At 40.5% G+C, this 21278-nt stretch overlaps 1 protein-coding gene across 2 annotated transcripts; it reads right to left on the minus strand.

Annotated features, from left to right (window-relative positions):
* Window positions 1–645: 645 nt before the first annotated feature.
* nt5c1aa (5'-nucleotidase, cytosolic IAa) lies at window positions 646–20868 on the minus strand. Of its 2 annotated transcripts, XM_034195814.1 has the most exons (7): window positions 20323–20868; window positions 15992–16036; window positions 9860–10027; window positions 9648–9777; window positions 5595–5717; window positions 2841–3025; window positions 646–1920 (listed from the first exon to the last, which is right to left on the minus strand). In XM_034195814.1, exons 1-7 carry the CDS (start codon window positions 20467–20469, stop codon window positions 1564–1566), a joined length of 1155 nt encoding a protein of 384 aa, XP_034051705.1. In that variant the 5' UTR covers window positions 20470–20868; the 3' UTR covers window positions 646–1563. The 2 variants fall into 2 exon arrangements, with proteins under 2 accessions (XP_034051705.1, XP_034051706.1); XM_034195815.1 differs by lacking the exon at window positions 15992–16036.
* Between the last annotated feature and the right edge of the window lie 410 nt (window positions 20869–21278).

Consider the following 21278-nt stretch of genomic DNA (forward strand, 5'->3'; position numbering starts at 1 on the left):
TCTGTTTGAAGGCACCCACTGAAACGTATGGCTGTCTAAATGTATAGACTGAGTAATAAAATACTACAATGCCTTCTGTAATTAAATACTTTTAACATGCTTAGAAGATAAACGTTAGCATGATGATGGTATTATGTACAACTGAGGCCTATGGGGAATTAGCCATTAGCTTAAAGGTGTTTTAGCATGAACTGACACTTTTGTGACCAATTCATGTGACCATGAAAATGTAGGGAATCACCACTAAATCATTGTCTTCGGATCCTCAATGCTTTTACTTCCATGTTATTGCAAACCATGTAACAGTTGTTGAGAATTTTCTAGAAAAAGTATTAGCTTACCACTCTGCCATTGGCTGAAAATAGTGTCTTCCTTGAAACTAAGGCATCAACTGAAACGTATGGCTTTCTATATGTATTTTTGGACCAACACGACATAGATAATATTGATTTCTTCAGTAATATACAAACAGACAATTTTACATTATTGTGAAGAAAAACCCAGTAACTACATATTATGACTCTTGTGCTATAGTACATTATCATCTGTACATTAAAATATCTCTGCATTGTGCTTCTGGTTCATGTGTTGCCAACATACACTGTAATCTAAAATGCTATACTTATGTAAATATGAAACCATTCCTTCTGTATTCACTGAGGAACCTTCTTTATAAAGAATATGACAGAAAATAACAGGTCAACACAGCATTTTGAAAGCACCTTCAAATGTACCATAATGCAAGATTTGACAAAACACTTCAATTTTGGGTAGATTGAGGCTTGAAATGTAAAGCTTAGGAACGCTAAGCAACTCTGGATCAAGACCTCTACTTGACCTGTCAACATATGTAAATACTATCAGCCTATTAAATATCTGTTATCAGTTATTATCAAATACTGTTATAATGTTCAGACAGGGCAAACTGCACCATCTTGTCTGAAAGTGATACATTTGCAGTTTTAAACGTGTTTTTAAAGTTGATAATTGAAACAACCCTCCTTGTAAGGTTAAGGAAAATGTAATATTACCATTAAAATAATTATGTTTTTTACTTGTGTGCATAAGTTACGTATGCGACGTAAGTGACACATACTTTTTTGCTTATCCTACTTAATATTTGACTTCCTTTCTTGCTTCAGTCAAAATTATTATGGCCACTAGAGGTCTCCGTCCAACAATTAAAATCTACCTGCAGTGATCCAGCTTACCAGTATATTATAACAGCCTACAGAGCCAACTAATAGGTAGAGTTGGGCCATACCACTTCAAATCAATACTTTAGGATTACAACTGATAATGGTCTATTAAATGACTGATATTATTTAAAGCAGTAGCATACAACCTGTATTTAATGTGATAGCATTTAGCTGAGACAGTTTACATTTTGATTAACCAAACTTACAATACAATGGCTACTATATGGAAATGATGCATTTCCACAAACAAGTTAATCTTTCCAAACTCTCTGGAAATCCTCATCTTCACTTTTATTCTTCAATAAGACATTTCTTCATTCTCTTGTTCTGTTTTTCTGGCTGGATGACGGTGAAGCCCTGCCGTCTATTTCCTCACACTGATGTTCTGTTTGGCGTTATGTTTCTGTGCAATGCCGTAGGGAACATGTGCAGCGACCGTGCCCATCTCAGCAGCTCCCTCCACGTGAAACATCTGATCGTCAAAGTAGATGTGAGGCCTGATCTTCTCCAGCATGGGGCCCTTCGGTGCTCCTGCCAGGAACAAGGCCTCGTCGATCTCCAACCCCCAGGCCCTGAGGGTCTTTAGCGCCCGGATCCCAGAACTGGCGGCGCTGCGTGCTGTGACCAAGTACGTTCGGATGGGACAGTCCAGGCGCTGGCCTTTAGCGTAAAACTTTTTCTGGAGCTTCCCAAGTGCTTCCAGGAAGCCTTTAAGGGGACCCTGCAACACAGAGGAAGGAAAGGAAAGGAACGATTATTTCACCCAACACTAACTAAAGGATAAGTTAAAAAAGAAAGTAGAAAGAAAGTGAGGTCAAAGAAAACTATTTCTGCTAAAAAGTTAGCAATGACTGAGAGTCAGAGCTAAGCATTTCAGATGTGTGTATCTCACACTGCACTGTAACTTTAATTAATGTAACATTGTTATTCATGTTTTATTATCTTAGCTTTTAAATGAGTGTTTTTAAATGCCATTTTATAATATGTTTGAATTGCCTTGTGTTGAAAGGTGCTATATAAATACACTTGTCTTGCCTTGCCTTACATACACTTCAATATCCTAGCTAAAAGTACATTTCCACAGGTTGACTGCAGTTGGTTGGATCAAACAGCTGACGCTCTGATTGGAGGACACTTATAAAAACCCCCTGTGCCAAAGTCACACTTAACATGTTGCACACTCATTGTTATTGAATTAGCACCAAGTACGCACCATTTGTTTTCAAGCCTGCACAGCTTAAAGCAATTGTAATAATTGCTGGCTGTTTGACTGAAGAGAGATGCACAAACTAACAGTCTGAATACCAATGACTTTTGAATGCATTTATCATATAATTTTGCATAATTTATTCATAGAATAACCAGGTGATAAAACTGGATTGTTAATTGAAAACATGATCTGCATAATCATTTACAGTTGAGTGGGTCTGCAAGGAAATAGCAATGTGAGGCTTCGATGGAGATAATTGTTTAAAGCTTTCTTTTTAATTACAAATGACAAAACAACATTCTTGGATAGAGTGAAATGCATCTGTACTGATTCTATCTATAATTAGTGTTATTTCATATTATTTATGAATGGTGTCTGCAGAGTATACTGTTCAAGAGGAAGTGTCCAAATAGACGTCCTGGGATACTTACATGATCCAGCAGCGTGTCCTCGTTGTCCCTCTCATGCTCGAAGAACTTGTCCAGCCCGTGAGCCTTGAAGATGCGTTCGGACTCATCGGAAAAGAGGACGGCGTCACCATCGAATGCCACCCTGAGCTGGGACTCTGACACCTCTGTGACCTTCTCCGACGTGAACATGGTGGCTGCTGCGATGCCTGAGCGAAAACACAGGAAGAGACGTTAATAAGAAAAGGATTACAAATATATTTTTGGAAAGAGTCCAAAAATGTTTACGTTGCAGCAGCATAAAAAGACAAGGCAATGTACAATAAGAGAATAATAAGAGAAATGAAAACACTAGAAATAAACAATCCAAAATATTTCTGAAATGGAAGTAAAATAAAGTAAAAAAATATACATGTGGAAATACAAATTTACAGTAACAAAATATAAGGATATTAGGCAAGGCAAGTTTATTTATATAGCACTTTTCAACACAAGGCAATTCAAAGTGCTTTACAAAAAATGAAAGACATTAAGAAAATGGCATCATTAAAAAGAAAAGCTAATAAAATAAACATTAAAAGAAAAAATACATGGATCAAAGTTACAGTGCAGTCTAAGATATGAATAGTTCAGGATATTATATATACAATAATTGGGCAAGGAATGGATTATACAATATTAAATTGAATATATATGTCAACTGTACAGTGGGAGTTTAAGTCAAGTTATCAAGAGACTTTATTTTTCTCAATTCATTAATTTCACTTCCATGCACTTTAATGCACTTTACCGTCCCGAATACTAGCCTGATTCACATTTAAATCTCAGTATAACATTTGCAGTGATGGTCAAATTAGGAAAAACATATTTCATTAGGGAATATAGGGAAGCTGAATGTCAGATTTGACATTGATTTTCTTGGTTTCTCCTCATAAATCACGACAAACAGCCTATTGTGTTATACATTTCAGTCTTATACTTAACATATATAATTGAAAGGAAACTTCAGTTTGTACTGTTTGAAATAAATATTATGTAGCACACCCAAATGTTAGCTAAATGAACTTTAAATAGATGAATAGATGCCTTGATTATGCTGTCTGGGTCATATTAAAAATAAGCATTTTTTGTGCTTTGTGTTCATCTCCTTGTTTCCTGCTAGCATTAGAACAAATCAAGTTACATCTGCAGTGTTACATAACAACACTCAGAACAAATATGACCTCAAGCGTACAGAGAGTATTAACAAATGTCTTTGTAGCTAATTAAGACCTTTCAAGTAGAATGTCAAGGACTCTTACTTTGCTTGAATTGTTAGTGTGTGTGTGTGTGTGTGTGTGTGTGTGTGTGTGCGTGCGTGCATGTGTGTGTGCGCGTGCGTGTGTGTGTGTGTGTGTGTGCTTCCCACAATTAGTGACATGAAGTGTGTAAGTCACATGCAGAATGTCCCTGAAGTAACCTTTGGAGGCACTCCAGTTAATTTCCCCTCAGCCCTCGACACACAGACACCAGAGTGAAAACAGTATGTTGTTTTTTATAGAAAATTAAATAAAAACACATATGTGGCAACGAGCTAAAACACATCCTGTCTTTTATTTGGTTTGCAACAGGTTTCCTCTTTCATTTGGAATTTGCGTCACAGTTTTTCCCCTTTTTCAACCATATCTGACTCTCCTCTGCATTTGCTCTTCACTTTTGACACTAATAATGTAGCATGAAATGTGCCGCACCGAACAAAATTAAACCCTCAGAAGCAGTTGTCACCCCAATCCGACAAATCACACATCAATGTATTCTGTTTCCAGCTCCTTGTCAGCAGAGAAAATTAACATTTTGTATTTCTTTGGCAGAGAGTGCTACGTGTTTTCAAAGATTGATTCAGAGCTACAGCCGGAGCAAATGATGTTTTACATCCTGTTGGTGTTCGCTTCAGTGTAAGTCATGATGTGCCATGACATGGAGGAAACCATCAAGGAAACACAAAGAGGGGAAGAAATCAATATTCTGGTTTATGGTGATGTGACTGCAGCACCGGAGCAGACGTCAGTCACTGCCACTTATAATGCAAATAGGAACTAAATGATTCAGAACATTTACTTCCAGCTTGCTGTGTGTGTATTATAAACACACCTATTCCTTCCATTTCAATTGAAGTTTAAAGGGGTCCAATTATGCTTTTTTGAAATGTCCCTTTCCTAGTGTATTATATAGATTTGTGTGCATGTAAATGGTCTGCAAAGGCTAAAATATTCTTCTCCCAAACACTTACGCTGTCCATAGACCACCTCCATTGGACTCCTTTGTATACTTCAGTAACAGAGTGACTTCAGTATGTAACACTAGCGCACTAACACATTGTACGTTCTTCAGGGACTGGTCAGCTTTCTGTCCCCAGAGTCAGAACTAAACATGGAGAAGCAGCGTTCAGTTATTATGCTCCAAATATCTGGAGCAAACTCCCAGAAACCTGCAGGTCCGCTGCAACTCTGACTACTTTTAAATCCAGACTAAAGACTTTTCTTTTTGCCGCTGCTTTTAATTGAACTATTCATATCTTAAACTGCACTGTAACTTTTATCCATGTACTTTTTTCTTTTAATGTTTATTTGATTATCTTTTCTTTTTAATGACTGATTTTAAATGCCATTTTCTTAATGTCTTTCATTTTTTGTAAAGCACTTTGAATTGCCTTGTGTTGAAAGGTGCTATATAAATAAACTTGCCTTGCCTTACGTGTACAAATGTGTGTTTTTATTCTATGATTTTTACGTTTCTCACCTTCAGACAGCGCCTCCCTGACCTTGTCGGCGTCTGCAGACAGGTAGAGGTTGGTTTGCCAGGCCTTCAGGTAGCCGATGGGACTGCTTCCCCCCGTCATACAAAACCTCTCGATAAACAAGTCTGGGAACAAGAGACGCAAACAACAACAAGGTTTTTCATTTCAGTGCATCGTCAAATGTCTACATACAGTACAATGTGTTACATCGGCAGCAGTACAGACCCATTACAACATTGATACGTGTATTTATGTGTGTCTTTACACCTTAAGACACAGAAGAAAGTCACAAAAACAGAACAGAGAACTGTAGCTTTTTAATCTGACGTGAATTCTTGGAATCATGGCGGTCGAGTAGAGAGGTTTTTCTGGTTCAGGGTGAAAGGAAAAACGTATAAGTGCTTGGAGAGGATCCAAAGAGGGGTCAAATAAGGGGAAAGAGAGGTCTGCTGGGGAATGACTACCGGTGGTGTCTGTTTGCATTTTGGCTGATGCAGAGGCTTAATTCAGCTGCTGAAAACTGATCCAAAGAGCAGTGGAGCGATGGTACGCGGAGAACGAGCGAAGAATGATATTAGGTAATAAGATCCATGATTACAAAGCTGTTCAGGTGAAATGAGCTGGTATTTATGAGGTAAAGTACTGTAGGGTCGGTGATGTGAAAGAATGAGTTTGAGAGGAGAAGATTGAGGGTTATAATAAAGTGTGAATGAATAGGTGACATCTAAGATTGATGGAAATATAGTAAGAGAGAAGGTTAATGTGGAACGGAGAGTGGTGTCAAGATGGCAAGGTAAAGGCATTTATTTAAAACTGCAGCAGGCAAGAAACGTGTCTTAGACTTATTTCACTTTATACTGCATGGCCTTAAGGATAAGGAACTAAAGAGATATGCATTTTAAAAAATATAGAGTCATGGTCAAAATCGGTGCAGAAGAAGATATACAGGCTTTTCCATCCTACGTGCTGCAACCAATAACTAAATTATAAAATAAAAAAAATCTGCTGCCCCAGATTGAACGAACCTGTCCTCATGCCTAAAAGAGTGAATATTTAGTTCGCCAATGACTCCCTAATTTACATATTGGCGAGTACCAGCGAAAGATGCTCTTTGAAATGCGAGCAGTTTAAACACCTTAAGGTTTAGGAAGAGATTATGTTTTGAGTTCAAATAATCACGCATTTAATGTAATTTAGAAGGTGTGAGATATGTTAAGTTATTTGCCTTCGTTACTGAGTAAAACTACCTCAACATTGACTCCTTGATGAAAGTCCTGTGTTTATTCGATCCATCATTGACATTGACAATTGTCTCTGTGAAAAACTGTATGATTCATCGAATTAAAGAAACATCTGAGATATTTTCATCTAAACAAATGTCTGGTTTGCATTAAGTATTGAACCTAGCTTTTACATGTGGAAGTTCTGGACAATAGGGTATTGCCGTTGTATTGCTATTGGGTACCTTTTTCTAACTTTTAACTCATTCTACCCACATCAGGGTGGTAAAGGGTAGCTTTGGTTATATTTGTACGTATGCAATAGAGCAGTGGTTCCCAACCTGGGACTTTTTTTTAATTTTTTTTTTACATATAATTGTAACGCAATACATGATTGTCACTAAAAGCGTTGTCTCTTCATTACAATAAAATATAAAAAATAATTGATTAATTCATTTGAATAAAAATTCAAGTTAGTATTAAAGACACAAAAAGACAGAAATGTATAATTCTTTCTTTGATAGAAATGTTTCTTCCGCCCGTAAAGTGTCCAAACCAGGCTTTTCTGGATAAGCGCATTTTTAAAACATAGTCATTGTCCATGCCGGTTTCAGTTGGATTATTTGTCACAGTTGCTCCGATCAGATCGGTCTCCTCCATTTTGTAGATTATTTACGACTTTTGAATCCACATAAACACATAGGCAAAATCCAGCTTACTTTGAGCATGTGTTTTAAACCGTTTAATCCCTTTGTGAATTGTTTCCACTTCCGCCGTCCTTTAATTTCTTCATTCAGCGGGAATCCAAATGAATTAATCCTGAGTCCAATAACCATCAAAATCACTCCAACAGTGCTCCTTGATTACGCTTTCATCCTCCTTTAACAAAATACTTCACATTCATCCAGTTTGTGACAGTAGTTGTAGCATTTTGAGACTTTAATTACCGCTGTTGCGCCCCCCCCCCCTTGTGTGTGTGTGGGGCAGGGAGGGGCGCAACTTCCAACAGGAGTCATTTGGGGGGGCTCTTGGGAGAAAAGGTTGGGAACCACTGCACTAGAGCACATTTTTTGCAATATATTTCAAAGTTGTCGAAACAAAGACACCGGATGGAGACAGAGGAAAATAGACACTAAGCAATTGAAATAAACAGAGTTCAAAGAACCCTCTGTCTTCTACAGATTTCCTTAAAAGTTTATTTAGCTTTGTAGTCAGGCCCTGGTGATGTTGGCCCCTGTGCTACCCATCATTTCAACCTTCCCAAGCGTCCGCTGCCTTTCAAACGGGTGCGTGGGAGTCACTTTGTGGGAAATGTCCCGAAAGTCGATGTCTTTGTATGTTTTTTTCTCCCCTTTCAAAAATATTTTCTTATCACTTATCCTCTTATGATTTATTTGCTTGTTCAGAAGATCTAAAACATGGTAATAGGACGGCCGGAAACCAGCAGGAATGCAGAGAGACTTCAGACACATCAAAGAATGATTTGCTTCATTGTGCCGTTTAGATGTGGGATGTCATGTTGTGCTCCAATTTTTGATTTCCACGGAGAACCCTAATGTCATCTCATAACATTTTAATTCGCCGCACACGGAGCACCTTATAGGACCTGCCAGTCATTGTGGCTCTTGGGTCCTCCTACGGTGTGTTGTATAAATGCAAAGTAGAGGCATGTAAATGTTGGCGAGCATATATGCTTTCATCGCCAACAGTTAAGTTCCCCCCAAGTGGAAGAGAGAAATGTTAAACCTCATTACCAAAATATCAAATGTAAACCGGTGATGATAAATCAATTAGTATCCTAATGTTTCCTTAAGAGCCCAGATTCAGCTTTAAACAGCTAAGGAGCAGGGTAAGTGTTTCTTTCTCAATCATTGTTTATGACTATGTCAACTGTGGATACCCTTTGCAACAAACCTTTAACTCTGTGACATCAGAGCAGCCATGTTTTCCTTAAGTTATGCCGTAAAGGTCAGAGGTTGAACGCATTGGGCCGTTCACGCAGAGAACCATCAGAGAGATCTAACGTGGAAGCATCTGGGAGGCCAAGCCTCGCTTTTGTGGCTCCGTCCGGACCTGTTTTTGTTTTGGGCCTCTTGAATTATTCTTACATCCCAGTGGACGTAAACTTGAACTCAGTCTGAAGCTCCAAGCGCATGAAAAACATTTGAGAAGCTGAACAGGAAGATGTCACCACAGGGTCTGAGATGTCCCTGGGAAGCATCAGCTGTTCATACACTTTGATGTTTGTCTCAGCGCAGCTTGTGTCAGCTTCAGTATCTCGTTAAAGCAAAGTCTTCCTTCTTAAAGTCTTCATTTGCTTTCCTTAAGTCGAAATGATTCAATTCAACACTATAGAAATCATAACATACATTAATGGCCATTTATGTAATGTTGGGATGTGCATTACTGGGAAACAGTTTGTGCAATTTGTAACCATTATGTGCCAATTTTGACTTTTAACTTGACTTCTTATAGTCTTAAAATAGATGTCATCCACCAAATTAGATAGAATTTGACCGTCCTGGTTATATATTTAGTTTGGTTACATGGAGATTAAGATAATGGTCTTGTCAAACTGAACTTTAAGTGTCTGTGTGGGTGTCTGAAATGTGATACTTTACTAACCTATCAACAGGATGTCACCTGATGATAGGAATCTATGTTAAAGCCAATATTCTTGTTCCCACATTGTATACTTTTATAGTGCTCCAAAGTTGCTAAATTCACCTGATGTGTTACCGCCATTGCTGTCTAACTCTGAAGAAGATGTTGGCTGTAAAGCACCTGTTTTCTCAGCTTGGAGCCACTTTATAATCTGATCTCTGCACGACTTACTGTGATGGTTGATGGTGTTGATGAGCCGGATTCCAACGTGGGCATGGTTGTACGTCACCAAAACAATATCGAACAGCTCTTCACTTTGTGGGTACAGCTCCCGAAGACGACAGTTCACCGCCTCCAGAGCCTTTAAGGACACAGAAGCAGTCAGTAAGGAAGCTTGGGACAGAACAAAGCCTCTGTTAAGTGTGTGTTTGGGCGACTTTAACCTTGACGAAGGGGAAAGCAGGTCCAGGGGTGAAGGGCTCGTTCTCATGTTCGATTTGGAACCTCAGATACTCCTCTACGCCGTCCTGCTCAAACACCTTCTGCTCCCTCTCGGTCCGAAACAAGACTCGAGAAGAGACGGCAACGGTCACTGCGTTTTCTGGTTTTGGCTGCAGAAAAAAAGACAAGAGAGAAAAAGGTTTGAGAAGAAGGTAACAGAGAAAGAGATTAAAGATGAGCGAGCATTAATTAATCATTGCGACGATGCTTGTAAACACAGGGGGAGGAGAGGTGGAAGGACTGAATGAGCCTATTTTTACCTATGGGACAAAAGTGACCCTCAAACTCTGCTAATAATACTTTAAAGGTCCCATGACATGCTTTTCTGGTTGTTACCCGTCCCCTTGTGAGTTATGAAGGTTTTTCTGCATGTAAACGGTCTGCAGAGTCACAAACCTTCAAAGTACACCCTGTAGCGAGTAAAACTCTAATACAGAAAGACCTGTCTATGCTGCCCCAGAACGCCTCGTTGGAGATTTCTCTTTTTCCATTGTTTACTTCTTGGGTATAGTGACGTATTTCGGGTATAGTGACGTAACGTAACGGCTGACCAATCCACGGAGCCGTTACGTTACGTCTGCGGAGCCGTTACGTTTGGACCAATCCACGGACTTCCTCACACACACACACACGGCGGGACTTTGCGAGGCTCGCTGCTGCGAGGAGCGGGACACTGTGAGCTGGCTCACTGGGGTCAGCGAGACACCGTGGAACCCAGCCTGGCTGCGGGTGTGTGTGTGTTTCGGGCTGGGTTTCGCTGTGTCTCAGACGGCCACTGGGCTCACAGGGAGGGAGGGGGGGGGGGGCAGGAGCTCCAACAAGCCATTTAGGACAGAGTGAATACACATACTATACAGAGATGCTGTAGAACCCTCCCCTAACCCTAACCCATGTGAGTTTGGAAAATTGCACAATATGCATTTATTCTAGTAGACCTCAGCGATGGAATTATGATCAGTAGAAATGGCCATGACATGGGACCTTAAATGTTTACAAGCACATGCGTTTACAAGGGTGACTTTTACTATTTTACAAGAGGCTTAAACTGACGGTAACTGCAGAAGGTGATATGTCGACAGGAGATTATGATATGTATGTCAACTGGTGAGTGTGCTTCGACCAAAGCAACATGCAATAACAGAACCCTGTGTGATACTTTTGGAGCTGTCTGCTGTGTTGGTGTGTCAGTGTGTATGTGTGTACGTGATTCTTATTGAATACTATGCTGCCCCAATAAACAGATGGCACAGTGGCCCCATGTTTCCTAACGTGTGTGTTTACATTTGGGTGCTAGTGTTTGAAAGGGGAGCTTTGCATACTTATGGGGGCAGCCGGTATTAGTGCCTGAAGTGGGCAGCTGACCTCAGGTGATGCCGGACTGATGGGAAGACAGTTGAGACTAACCAAAAACAAATAATTTAAGTACAATTATGTGCATGTTAAAGTCCTTATGTGTGAGCATTGTAGCAACTTTGCCTAAATGTGTGGTTGAGTTACACATACATTTAGGTGCAAGCCTATTTTTGTTGGGTCTAAATAATGCATTCTGCCAGTAATGATATCATGAACTATTGCATAGTAGCACAACATGGTTATCGAAAAAAACATTGTGTGTACATCCACTCTGTGTGTTTGTTGTGGGAGAAGGAATATGTGTTATGAACCACATGCATGTTAGGGTCCATTCCCCTATGCTGGTTAATACGCTCACAAGGGCACTGATTCACTGTCCCTCTATTTATTCCAACGCAGCAGCACTGCCTGCTGACTTGTCACCTACTTACCTAAAGCACGTTCTTACACACACGTATACAAACACACAAATATGTATACACACACACGCACAAACACACGTCACTTCAAGACTAATCCTGCCCCACATCTTAATCAGATTAAAGTCAGATGAAAGCACTGTCAGCAAAAAGTATTTATATGCTTATGAAAGTCATTGTAATGAATGTTCTTACACATATACACAATACTTTTGAATGATATGAGTGGTATCTTATGTCGGTACAATGCACATATGTTTTGAATGTAACAGTTAGACTCAATCAATTTGACTCGACACTTGGCTAAAGACACACGTCGTCTGCCTGAAGTCTGTGAATACACATCGCAATGTGTCCAAATACAAGCGTTTGTAAAGGTAATGTTTTTACCACACTGATAAGAATAGCTTTATGTTGTCACCAGAGAGAAAGAGAGAGAGAGCGATCCTCCTCAGCAGGGGTTCCCAACCTTTTTTCCCAAGAGCCCCCCCAAATGACTCCTGTTGGAAAGGCCGCCCCCCCCCCAAATGACTCCTGTTGGAAGGGCCGCCCCCCCCAAATGACTCCTGTTGGAAGGGCCACCCCCCCCCCCCCACACACACACACACACTCAACTACTGTCACAAACTGGATGAATGTGAAGTATTTTGTTAAAGGAGGATGAAAGCGTAATTAAGGAGCACTATTGGAGTGATTTTGATGGTTATTGGACTCAGGATTAATTCATTTGGATTCCCGCTGTATGAAGAAATGAAAGGACGGCGCAAGTGGAACCAATTCACAAAGGGATTAAACGGTTTAAAACACATGCTCAAAGTAAGCCGGATTTAGCCGATGTGTTTATGTGGATTCAAAAGTCGTAAATAATCAAAATGGAGGAGACCGATCTGAACTGTGACAAATAATCCAACTGAAACCGGCATGGACAATGACTATGTTTTAAAAATGCGCTTATCCAGCAAAGCCTGGTTTGGACACTTTACGGGCAGAAGAAACATTTCTATCAAAGAAAGAATTATACATTTCTGTCTTTTTATGCCTTTAATAATAACTTGAATTTGTATTCAAATTAATTAATCAATTATTTTTTATATTGTATTGTAATGTAGAGACAAGTCTTTTAGCGACAATCATGTATTGCGTTACAATTATATGTAAAAAAATAAATAAAAAAAAAGTCTAAATATGATATTTGGCCTCAAATCATCTGAGGCCCCCCCCCCCCCCCCCCCCCAGCCGCCCCCCCCCCCTGCGATCGTTGGCGCCCCCCAGGTTGGGAACCACTGCTCCTCAGGGTGCATGTGAAGGCTGCAATTGGTCAGGAAATAATTAGATGAATACTCAGGATGTTTAAAAACACACACATATGGAGCTTTGCCTTCTTTTACTCATTTAATAATAACTTTTTCAGTTTGATCAAACTTCCGGAAGTCAGGAAAACTGCTTTTTAACTGGAAATGAGTGGTTACCATAGCGAACTAGGTCAGCTTGCTGTTGCTTTCTGAAAAGAGGCTAGATTGCATCGATTTTTGGCTTACATTTTAGTAACTGTAATGAAATGTGTACAATTGGTTAAAAGCACAATTGGCCCAATGCTATAAAGCACATGTGGCAAACTCGAGGCCCGGGGGCCAAATCAGGCCCTTGGTGGATTTAATTTCGGCCCGCAGGATAATTTCTAATCACTATTAGATCTGGCCCGCCGGTATATTGCACGCACACCTTCACTCCATCCTGAGGGTCTCCTCCGCTCAGAGCCTGAGCCCAAACATTGATGAACTTGCACCCAAGATGAGATGCCAAGTATCTGCTTGAACTAGCATCACAGAGCAGCAACCTGAGTTTAATGGATGTTTCCTTCTGCACTTTCTTTCTTGAGACAACAGGGCATGTTTATTTTTTCCTTTGAGGGAAATTGTTTTTTGAAGCTGTTGTTGGCCTGTGGGAAATCATAAGAAATGAGTCTGGAAAAGCTGCAGATAGAGCCATAAGAAATGAATGCAGCTGATTATTTAATGTTTAATGTTGTTTTTATAGGCAATCATTGAAACGTTGTTAGTTCCAGGTTTAATATGTGCAATAAGTTCATTTCAATAAGTTCTGCAATAAACATTGAACCAGTCCGGCCCTCGACTAGCACCCATTTTTTAATCTTGGCCCACTGTGTATTTGAGTTTGACACCCCTGAAGGAACTGAAGTCTAAAACGCTAACGGTGCATAACCATTGCTTTGCCTCTCGTTTTTACAGGGTTTGTATTTGCGTATTGTTGCCAAAATTCCTGCCTCCTACTCGGTTATCTACTGGTCCGAACCAGTACCCAATCTTCAATTTCTAGATCCTGTTTGCGACTTCAAGTTCTTTGTTGTCCTCAAGAGAGGTCCCTTCTCCATAGCCATTTTCCAGTGGGGTCCCATCTCTGAGTCCATCCTCTAGGAGGGTCCCATCACCATCTGTGTCCTAGAGAGCGGTCCTGTCCCAGTTGTAGAACTCTAGGCTGCCTTTCAGATTGGACCCATCTCTGTCTTCAACTTCCTGAGGGGACTCCGCCATTGTTGTCAATCTCCTGAGCTGCCCTTCCCATGTCCTTATCTCTCTGGTCGTCTTCTAGAGGTCCTCAAGACAACTGGTCATCTTGCTTGTCCTCCAGAGGGCTCCCGTCACACTGGTTTCCATCCAGACCTGCTTCTTCCATTGGCCCTATCATCTCGTTCCTTTACAGATCCCCTATTATACTGTTCTTCAACAATACATCACAGGTCTCAGATATATACAAAACATGTCTCTGAAGTGTTTGGCAAACAGATCATTGCAGCATTACCCATAATCCCCTCTGTTTCAGCCCTGTTTCCAAAGTGCTGATTCTCTGTCTGTTACTTTAGATGAAAATAAGGAGCCCCTCCCCACGCCCCTCTGAGAGAGATTTGGTTACAAAGAACTCAATGGTGCTCTAGGAGGAGATTCAGGTGATAAGGGGGGGGGGGGGGGGGTCAAAAACATCGTTATGACATCATAAAGTGGCCAAAATCTGATCAGCTCATTTTCAGACAAGTTTTTATATAAATGGATCAGGACAAAAAGAGAGAGAATCTTTTTTCCTGAAACTTTCAGAATCTCTTTACACAGAGGGGACACATGTTGATGTAGAAGAGACATGAAGAAGAGGGGACACATGTTGCTGTAGAAGAGACATGAAGAAGAGGGGACACATGTTGATGTAGAAGAGACATGAAGAAGAGGGGACACATGTTGATGTAGAAGAGACATGAAGAAGAGGGGACACTTGTTGATGTAGAAGAGACTGAAGAAGAGGGGACACATGGTGATGTGAAGAGACATGAAGAAGAGGGGACACATGTTGATGTAGAAGAGACATGAAGAAGAGGGGACACATGTTTGATGTAGAAAGACATGAAGAAGAGGGGACACATGTTGATGTAGAAGAGACATGAAGAAGAGGGGACACATGTTATGTAGAAGAGACATGAAGAAGAGGGGACACATGTTGATGTAGAAGAGACATCAAGAAGAGGGACACATGCTGATGTAGAAGAGACATGAAGAAGAGGGGACACATGTTGATGTAGAAGAGACATGAAGAAGAGGGGACACATGTTGATGTAGAAGAGACATGAAGAAGAGGGGACACATGTTGATGTAGAAGAGACATGAAGAAGAGGGGACACAAGATGAGCATGTTGATTAGACATAGAAGTGATTTTGCATAATAGGTAACCTTTAAGTCTTGTGCTTTGTTCCCTTACGCTTTTGTTGTTGCTTATCAAAAGCCTTTACAAGGCTTTGGTTTTATTGCTGTCCCTCAAATAGCAGTCAACTATTGCCATGGGAATCACTCAAGCAGAGGATTTCAACTTATAGGATCCACAAATATGACCAAAAGCATATTTTTTTTACATTTGAAACATTTAACCAATATCCAGTTGATGTTCTCTGAAAACAACAATTGGAAACATTTTCATTTTCTTATAATATGTCAACTAATAATGAGCATGCGTTCCATGAGTCGTAGCACCCTGTGGCCATAGTAATTAGTCCAAAGCATGCTGGTCTATTAGCTCAGTCCAGCCAGTGACTATCTGGTAAAGGATGAATCAACATGAGAGCACACGTGACGATGCATCAGGGCAGGTTGTTGGTTAGTAGAGTGGGTGTGTCCATGATCATGCGGCACAACGACAGCCATCACAGAGGAGGTCAAAACAAAGTGAAAGGGTGGTGGTGATGGTCATTCAGTAGCCAAGGACACAACTTTTGACCTCACATGATGATTGGACATACTTACAAAAAACACGCCTCCCTCCACCTTCCGGGTGCGCCTCCCTGTCACCTTAGCAAAATGACAGTTTGTTTTTGATTATCGGGTATTCAGAGAAAATCCATTTACCATTATCATTGACAAAACATCCCATCCCAAAATCCACCCAAAATGACATGATTGGAATTGACTTTGGATTGAATCTTTCCATTTTACGTAGTTAAAATTGATATTTTGTAAACAATACTTAATACTGAAATCAGGTTTTTCAACACAGATAGTTGCATTAAACAGGTCTGTATTGTTTGCAGTGGTTACACATGGGTTTCTCTATTTGTGCCTCTCAGTCAGAGACCTTTGGTGCAGCTTATCCAGTAGAGTCGGTTTACTCTATGAATAACATGTCACACTGTCTGGGAGTGATCCCAGAGGCTGGTTCTTTGCTGCGATTCGATACTGGAAGTGTTAACTGCCTGCCCTCTCTCAGCAGGCCTCTTACCCACTGAGAATGCATCATTAAAAAAGATTCCTCTGCATGGGAACCCACCATAATCACCTCATACTCATTGATTTGAGTGATGGTAAACGAAAGTGGATAAGATTAAACCTACTGGGAATGAAGACTCAACCTATAGGTGTATATTTCATGTTGCACCTATGGATTACAGCACGATTTATGGTCCAATAAAGCATAAAAAAGGAAATTATGTTGGACCTTCCCCCTCCTTCTCCCTCCAATCCTCTGTATTAATCTTATCAGAGCTCTGCCAGATCAGCAGGTCTGGTACAAGTGTATAGCAGAGATCTGCGAGTCATCTGTCTGGCATTACATATCTGAGGTGGTGAGACATCCCTTCCATTCAAGTGAGAATGAAAAGAGAAGTGAGAGGGATTTCCAGACAGCAGACGGAGACAGAACAGTAGCAGTAGCAGTGGGAAAAACCAAGAGGTGAAAGTGTGAGCAGAGAGTGAGGGTGGAGGGTGAGCAGCAGAGGCAGGGGGCCTGATATTTATAGATAGGTAAAAGGCCAGAGATGATGCAGTCTGTTGAGGCCTTGGCAGATATAGTATTACTGGAGTGACTGCCCACTCTTCCAGAAACAGCTACGTACTTGCTTGTCTGAAATTACGTAAATATTTTAATCAGAAATGAGTCAGGGAATGACGGAGACCCTGGAAGTGAACTTGTTTGTTTACATGTTTAGTGTATACAGTTTTTGGTCGGTGTTTTGTTTGTCTTATTGAGAAAATATGAAGTGTCCAAGGTGTTGTTTCATATGTATTCACATATTTTTGAAAGATTGCTTTAAATTATTCAAAAACATTGGTACTTTACAAGCATTCAAAGGACAATAATCTAAACCTCACCTAATACTAAGAAAGATGACAGAACTGTTGTCTTATTACTAACTGAATTACACACTAAATGAATGTGATTTACATCAAGGCCATTTGTAACACTCAAAAGTCTAGTTCAAAGAATGAGAACAGCCTATCCTGAAATGACACTGTTGCAGCTGGAGCTTTAGCTAGATAGTTATATAAGCTAACAGTGATCTATTTAGGAAACATAGGACTAAAGAATAATCCTTTTTTGTACAACAGAGTAGGATAAAGTATGAATAAGTATAATGTAAAATCAGACTACTGCTTCACGTTAGCTTAAGGCTACATACTTTGCCTACACAATAGAATAGAATGGGAGGGATGAACCCCTCTTTAATGGTCACACATGCAGAGCACACAGCACACACAGTGACATGTGTTCTCTGCATTTAACCCATCCTAGCACCAGGAAACTAGTACTAAGAGCCAGCTACTGTACAGCGCCCGGGGAGCAATGTGAGTGGCAGGAGGTGAACTGGGACCACACTTGCCAACCTTGAGACCTCAGAAATCGGGAGCATTTCAAAACCACCGCGGGTGGGGGGGGGGTGCTAGTGGATCAACGGAGCTGTTAGATTAACATTAATGTGCTTATTGTAGTTCTGAGTGCAATGCCTTGCGGCCTGTAGCACCATCCTCTTGATGGGCTGGACCAGGAAAGGAGTGAACAGAGGGTCGAGTTGTCTATCCTTGTTCTGTTTTTCTGTGACTATCTAGTTGCGCACGCTACTAAAGAGACGCGCTGCCATGGAAACCAAACAATGGTGTAGCTGTAATAAAGTCCGAGTGGAAACAGTCGTGTGTAAATCTGATTTTGTCGGAAACCGGGAGAGGGCTATGAAATCGGGAGTATCCCGCGAAAATCGGGAGGGTTGGCAAGTATGACTGGGACCTCTCCAAGTAGCAGTCCACACTCCATATTTTAGGTCTGGTCGGGGACTTGATCCGGCAACCCTACGGCTCACAGTCCAAGCCCCTACTGACTGAGCCACTGCCGGAAAGAGGATATCATTGTTTCATATTTTTTAACATTTAACTTACGGTTTAAACAAATCAGAACAAGCTTTCAGGAGACTAACGGAGAAGTTGTAGAGATGTTGATCTCAAATAACACTTGGCTGGGGCTGCAGGAGTGTAAACTTCCCCATGTGTAGCCGCTACATTTTAATAGCTTGCCATCTCGGTTTACGCACAGTGGAGAAATACAGCTGACTTGCCATTTATGAAAACAACATTTTAAACATAACCTGCAACCATACTCAAAGTTGTTTTTAGTTATTGGTCAGGTTACCACTGTAGGAAGTAAAGAGTTAGCTGGCATGCTAACATGTGCGCCATATAAACACAACAAGGCTATTCCTTGCACAGTTGCTATTGTGTTTTTTCAGACAAAAAAGCAAGATTTCGTTTTTTCTTTGAACCACTTCATCATCGTCGTTAAGGATCGTAGATTTAAGCCCACATTTTTGTCTCACCTAGAGCTACTAAAACAATTTCCTCTCTCGGTTCTCACGCTCGGATTTAATGGCTACATTAAATTATAACGCTACTTAGAACTGGCCATTTAATATTAATTAAATGGCCATTGTCATTCTCCTTCTTAGCCAATTATGCATAAGGATGTTTCCAACCATGGAAAAGTATAACTAGGGTAACATTATTACTTGAATTTTGAGACAGCTTGAAATCAAATTATTCTAAAATCAATGTAGAAATTAAAAAAATGTTGAGTTCAATATGTGTCTTTTTGTGAAGTGTAACAATAGAAATATAAAGCCTACCAAATGTTCAAATAGTTTAATAAAATAAACTATACATGTTAAGATAGATACATAACTTTTAGGACACATTTAGCATTTACAGAGATATCTGAACATCAACAACATGGTACAAATCTAATGTTTATTTCAATGTTAAAAATACTATTTTTACCATGTTAAGAAACATCCAGTTTCATGTGGTGATATGTTTTGTACTCAACAACAACAACAACAACAACAACAACAACATATAATGATCAGTTATAACCGTCATATTGCTTTCTAATAATCTAACAAATGACATGTAATGTAATAATCTGTTTCCCAGAAATTAATAATCGGATTGCATTAAACACTAATGCTTTTGACAGTCGGAAAATACACCACTGCACTAATCCTCAACGAGCGGATATTACTCAGATTTTAGCTTCTTTTAGCTCGTCTGCCCTCTGTTCTGCTCTCCAACAGTAATTGCTGTTTCAGAGTCACTTAAAGCAGGTTCACTGTCTGCACACTCTGACCTGTACAGTATGTTGAGCTCCTGTGATGCAATACACAACACCGAGTGAGTCTAATGTCGGCACGGTTTCAAGTAGAGACGTTTCTCAGAAGCAGAGCCGGGGCATGCAGTCATATTTCATGCATTCCTCATTTACGTAGTTTTATTTATCTGCTATAAATTAAGTTGCATACTTATATTTTAGAGTACTGTCATCCTATTCTAACCCTTATTGCAAATGGTGTAATTCATTGGACAAAATCTGATGTGACTGAGCCTTTAGCCCAAAGTCCTTTGAACAATTATTATGTAGGTAAGCGTATGAGCATCGCCTTATTACTTATGAGGCTTATAACTTATGATTACTTTGACATTAATGAGGTTTGAAGAGTGTTCACTGCTGATAATTCATCTCTTGCTAGAATGGTAGAAGTTTGATACCAAACTCTGTGACCTTAACTCAAGCCCCCCATTCATGATTTAAACTTGAATCTGCACGTGCGCAACGTAAACATCTGACTCTAAGGCTAAGCCGGGGTAGCAGCAGCAGGATAGAGGAAAAGACAGGACAGAGACAGAGTGGTCTTTTATGGAGACATTTTTGGGGACATTTGTTGACCTTTGCACCAAAAGGCTCCAGGCATTGGCCTCGAATAAACCCAGATCACTAACAAAGACAGTCAGAGATTAAGTTGTAATTGAATCAAACTTACTGGTTTTGGCTTTGTGGTGAGGCCCACGTTATCCTGGTCAATTTCTTCTTTCTCTTCCCATGATCCTCTGCTGTCCCCGTTGGACGAAGGGCCAACTTTGAGTTCCTTGACCTGTCCGCTCATCACCTGCACAGGGTCCAGACTCATCTTCACCAGAGAGAACCCCCCGTCCCTGTGCTCCCAAAGGTTCCCTTTCTCACCTATCCTGACTCCTCTAGCTTACACAATGATCTTGTTCTGCAAAATCAAGAAAGGCAGTGTCCCTCTACAGTCCGAAGCATTTATGGAGCCCCTCCTGTCCTGTGCATTGATGACAGGGTGGGAAGAGTTTGCTGGGCTTGTGAAGTGTGAAGAGCAAGTGTTCACTCTGCCTCCTTTTCGCTTGTCTGTATCCCTTTCCTCCCTCCAGAGGATTATTACTCACTGCGTGCAAATCCAGAGGACATGAAAGAAGATTGCTGCTACTCATTCACAACCACTCTCTCACACACACTGTCACACACACAGTATATCCGTTGTTAGGCTACAGTCCATCTGCTGCTATCTCACTATTTCTTTCTCTCTCCCCACTCTGTGACCCCCCCTCCCTCTCTGTCCCATTCAATCACCCTCTCAGCTCTGTCCTCCTGCTGACCAATCACAGCCCTGCTTCCTTATGCAGCAAGGCCCCGCCTCCACCCTCTTGCTGTCCCTTGTTGACAGTGCAATTTACCCAGGACTCTCATGGGACATTCAGGCGCACTGTGAGTACACAGCAAAAATACAAACCAATGTGATGAGCCATTTATTCTGGAGGTATATTCAAATACTTATTTTAATCAAACAAGTGAGATGAAGTGGACACACGTAGTGAATAGGGTCACATTTTTAATTAATGTATATCATCATGAAACTTCCCCAACTTAAGAAAGCTATCTTTTATATTGCAAATACTCTTTAAGTTCCTGTTTGAATAT

Source organism: Gymnodraco acuticeps, unplaced genomic scaffold, assembly GCF_902827175.1.
Source record: "Gymnodraco acuticeps unplaced genomic scaffold, fGymAcu1.1, whole genome shotgun sequence".
NCBI classification, from domain to species: domain Eukaryota; kingdom Metazoa; phylum Chordata; class Actinopteri; order Perciformes; family Bathydraconidae; genus Gymnodraco; species Gymnodraco acuticeps.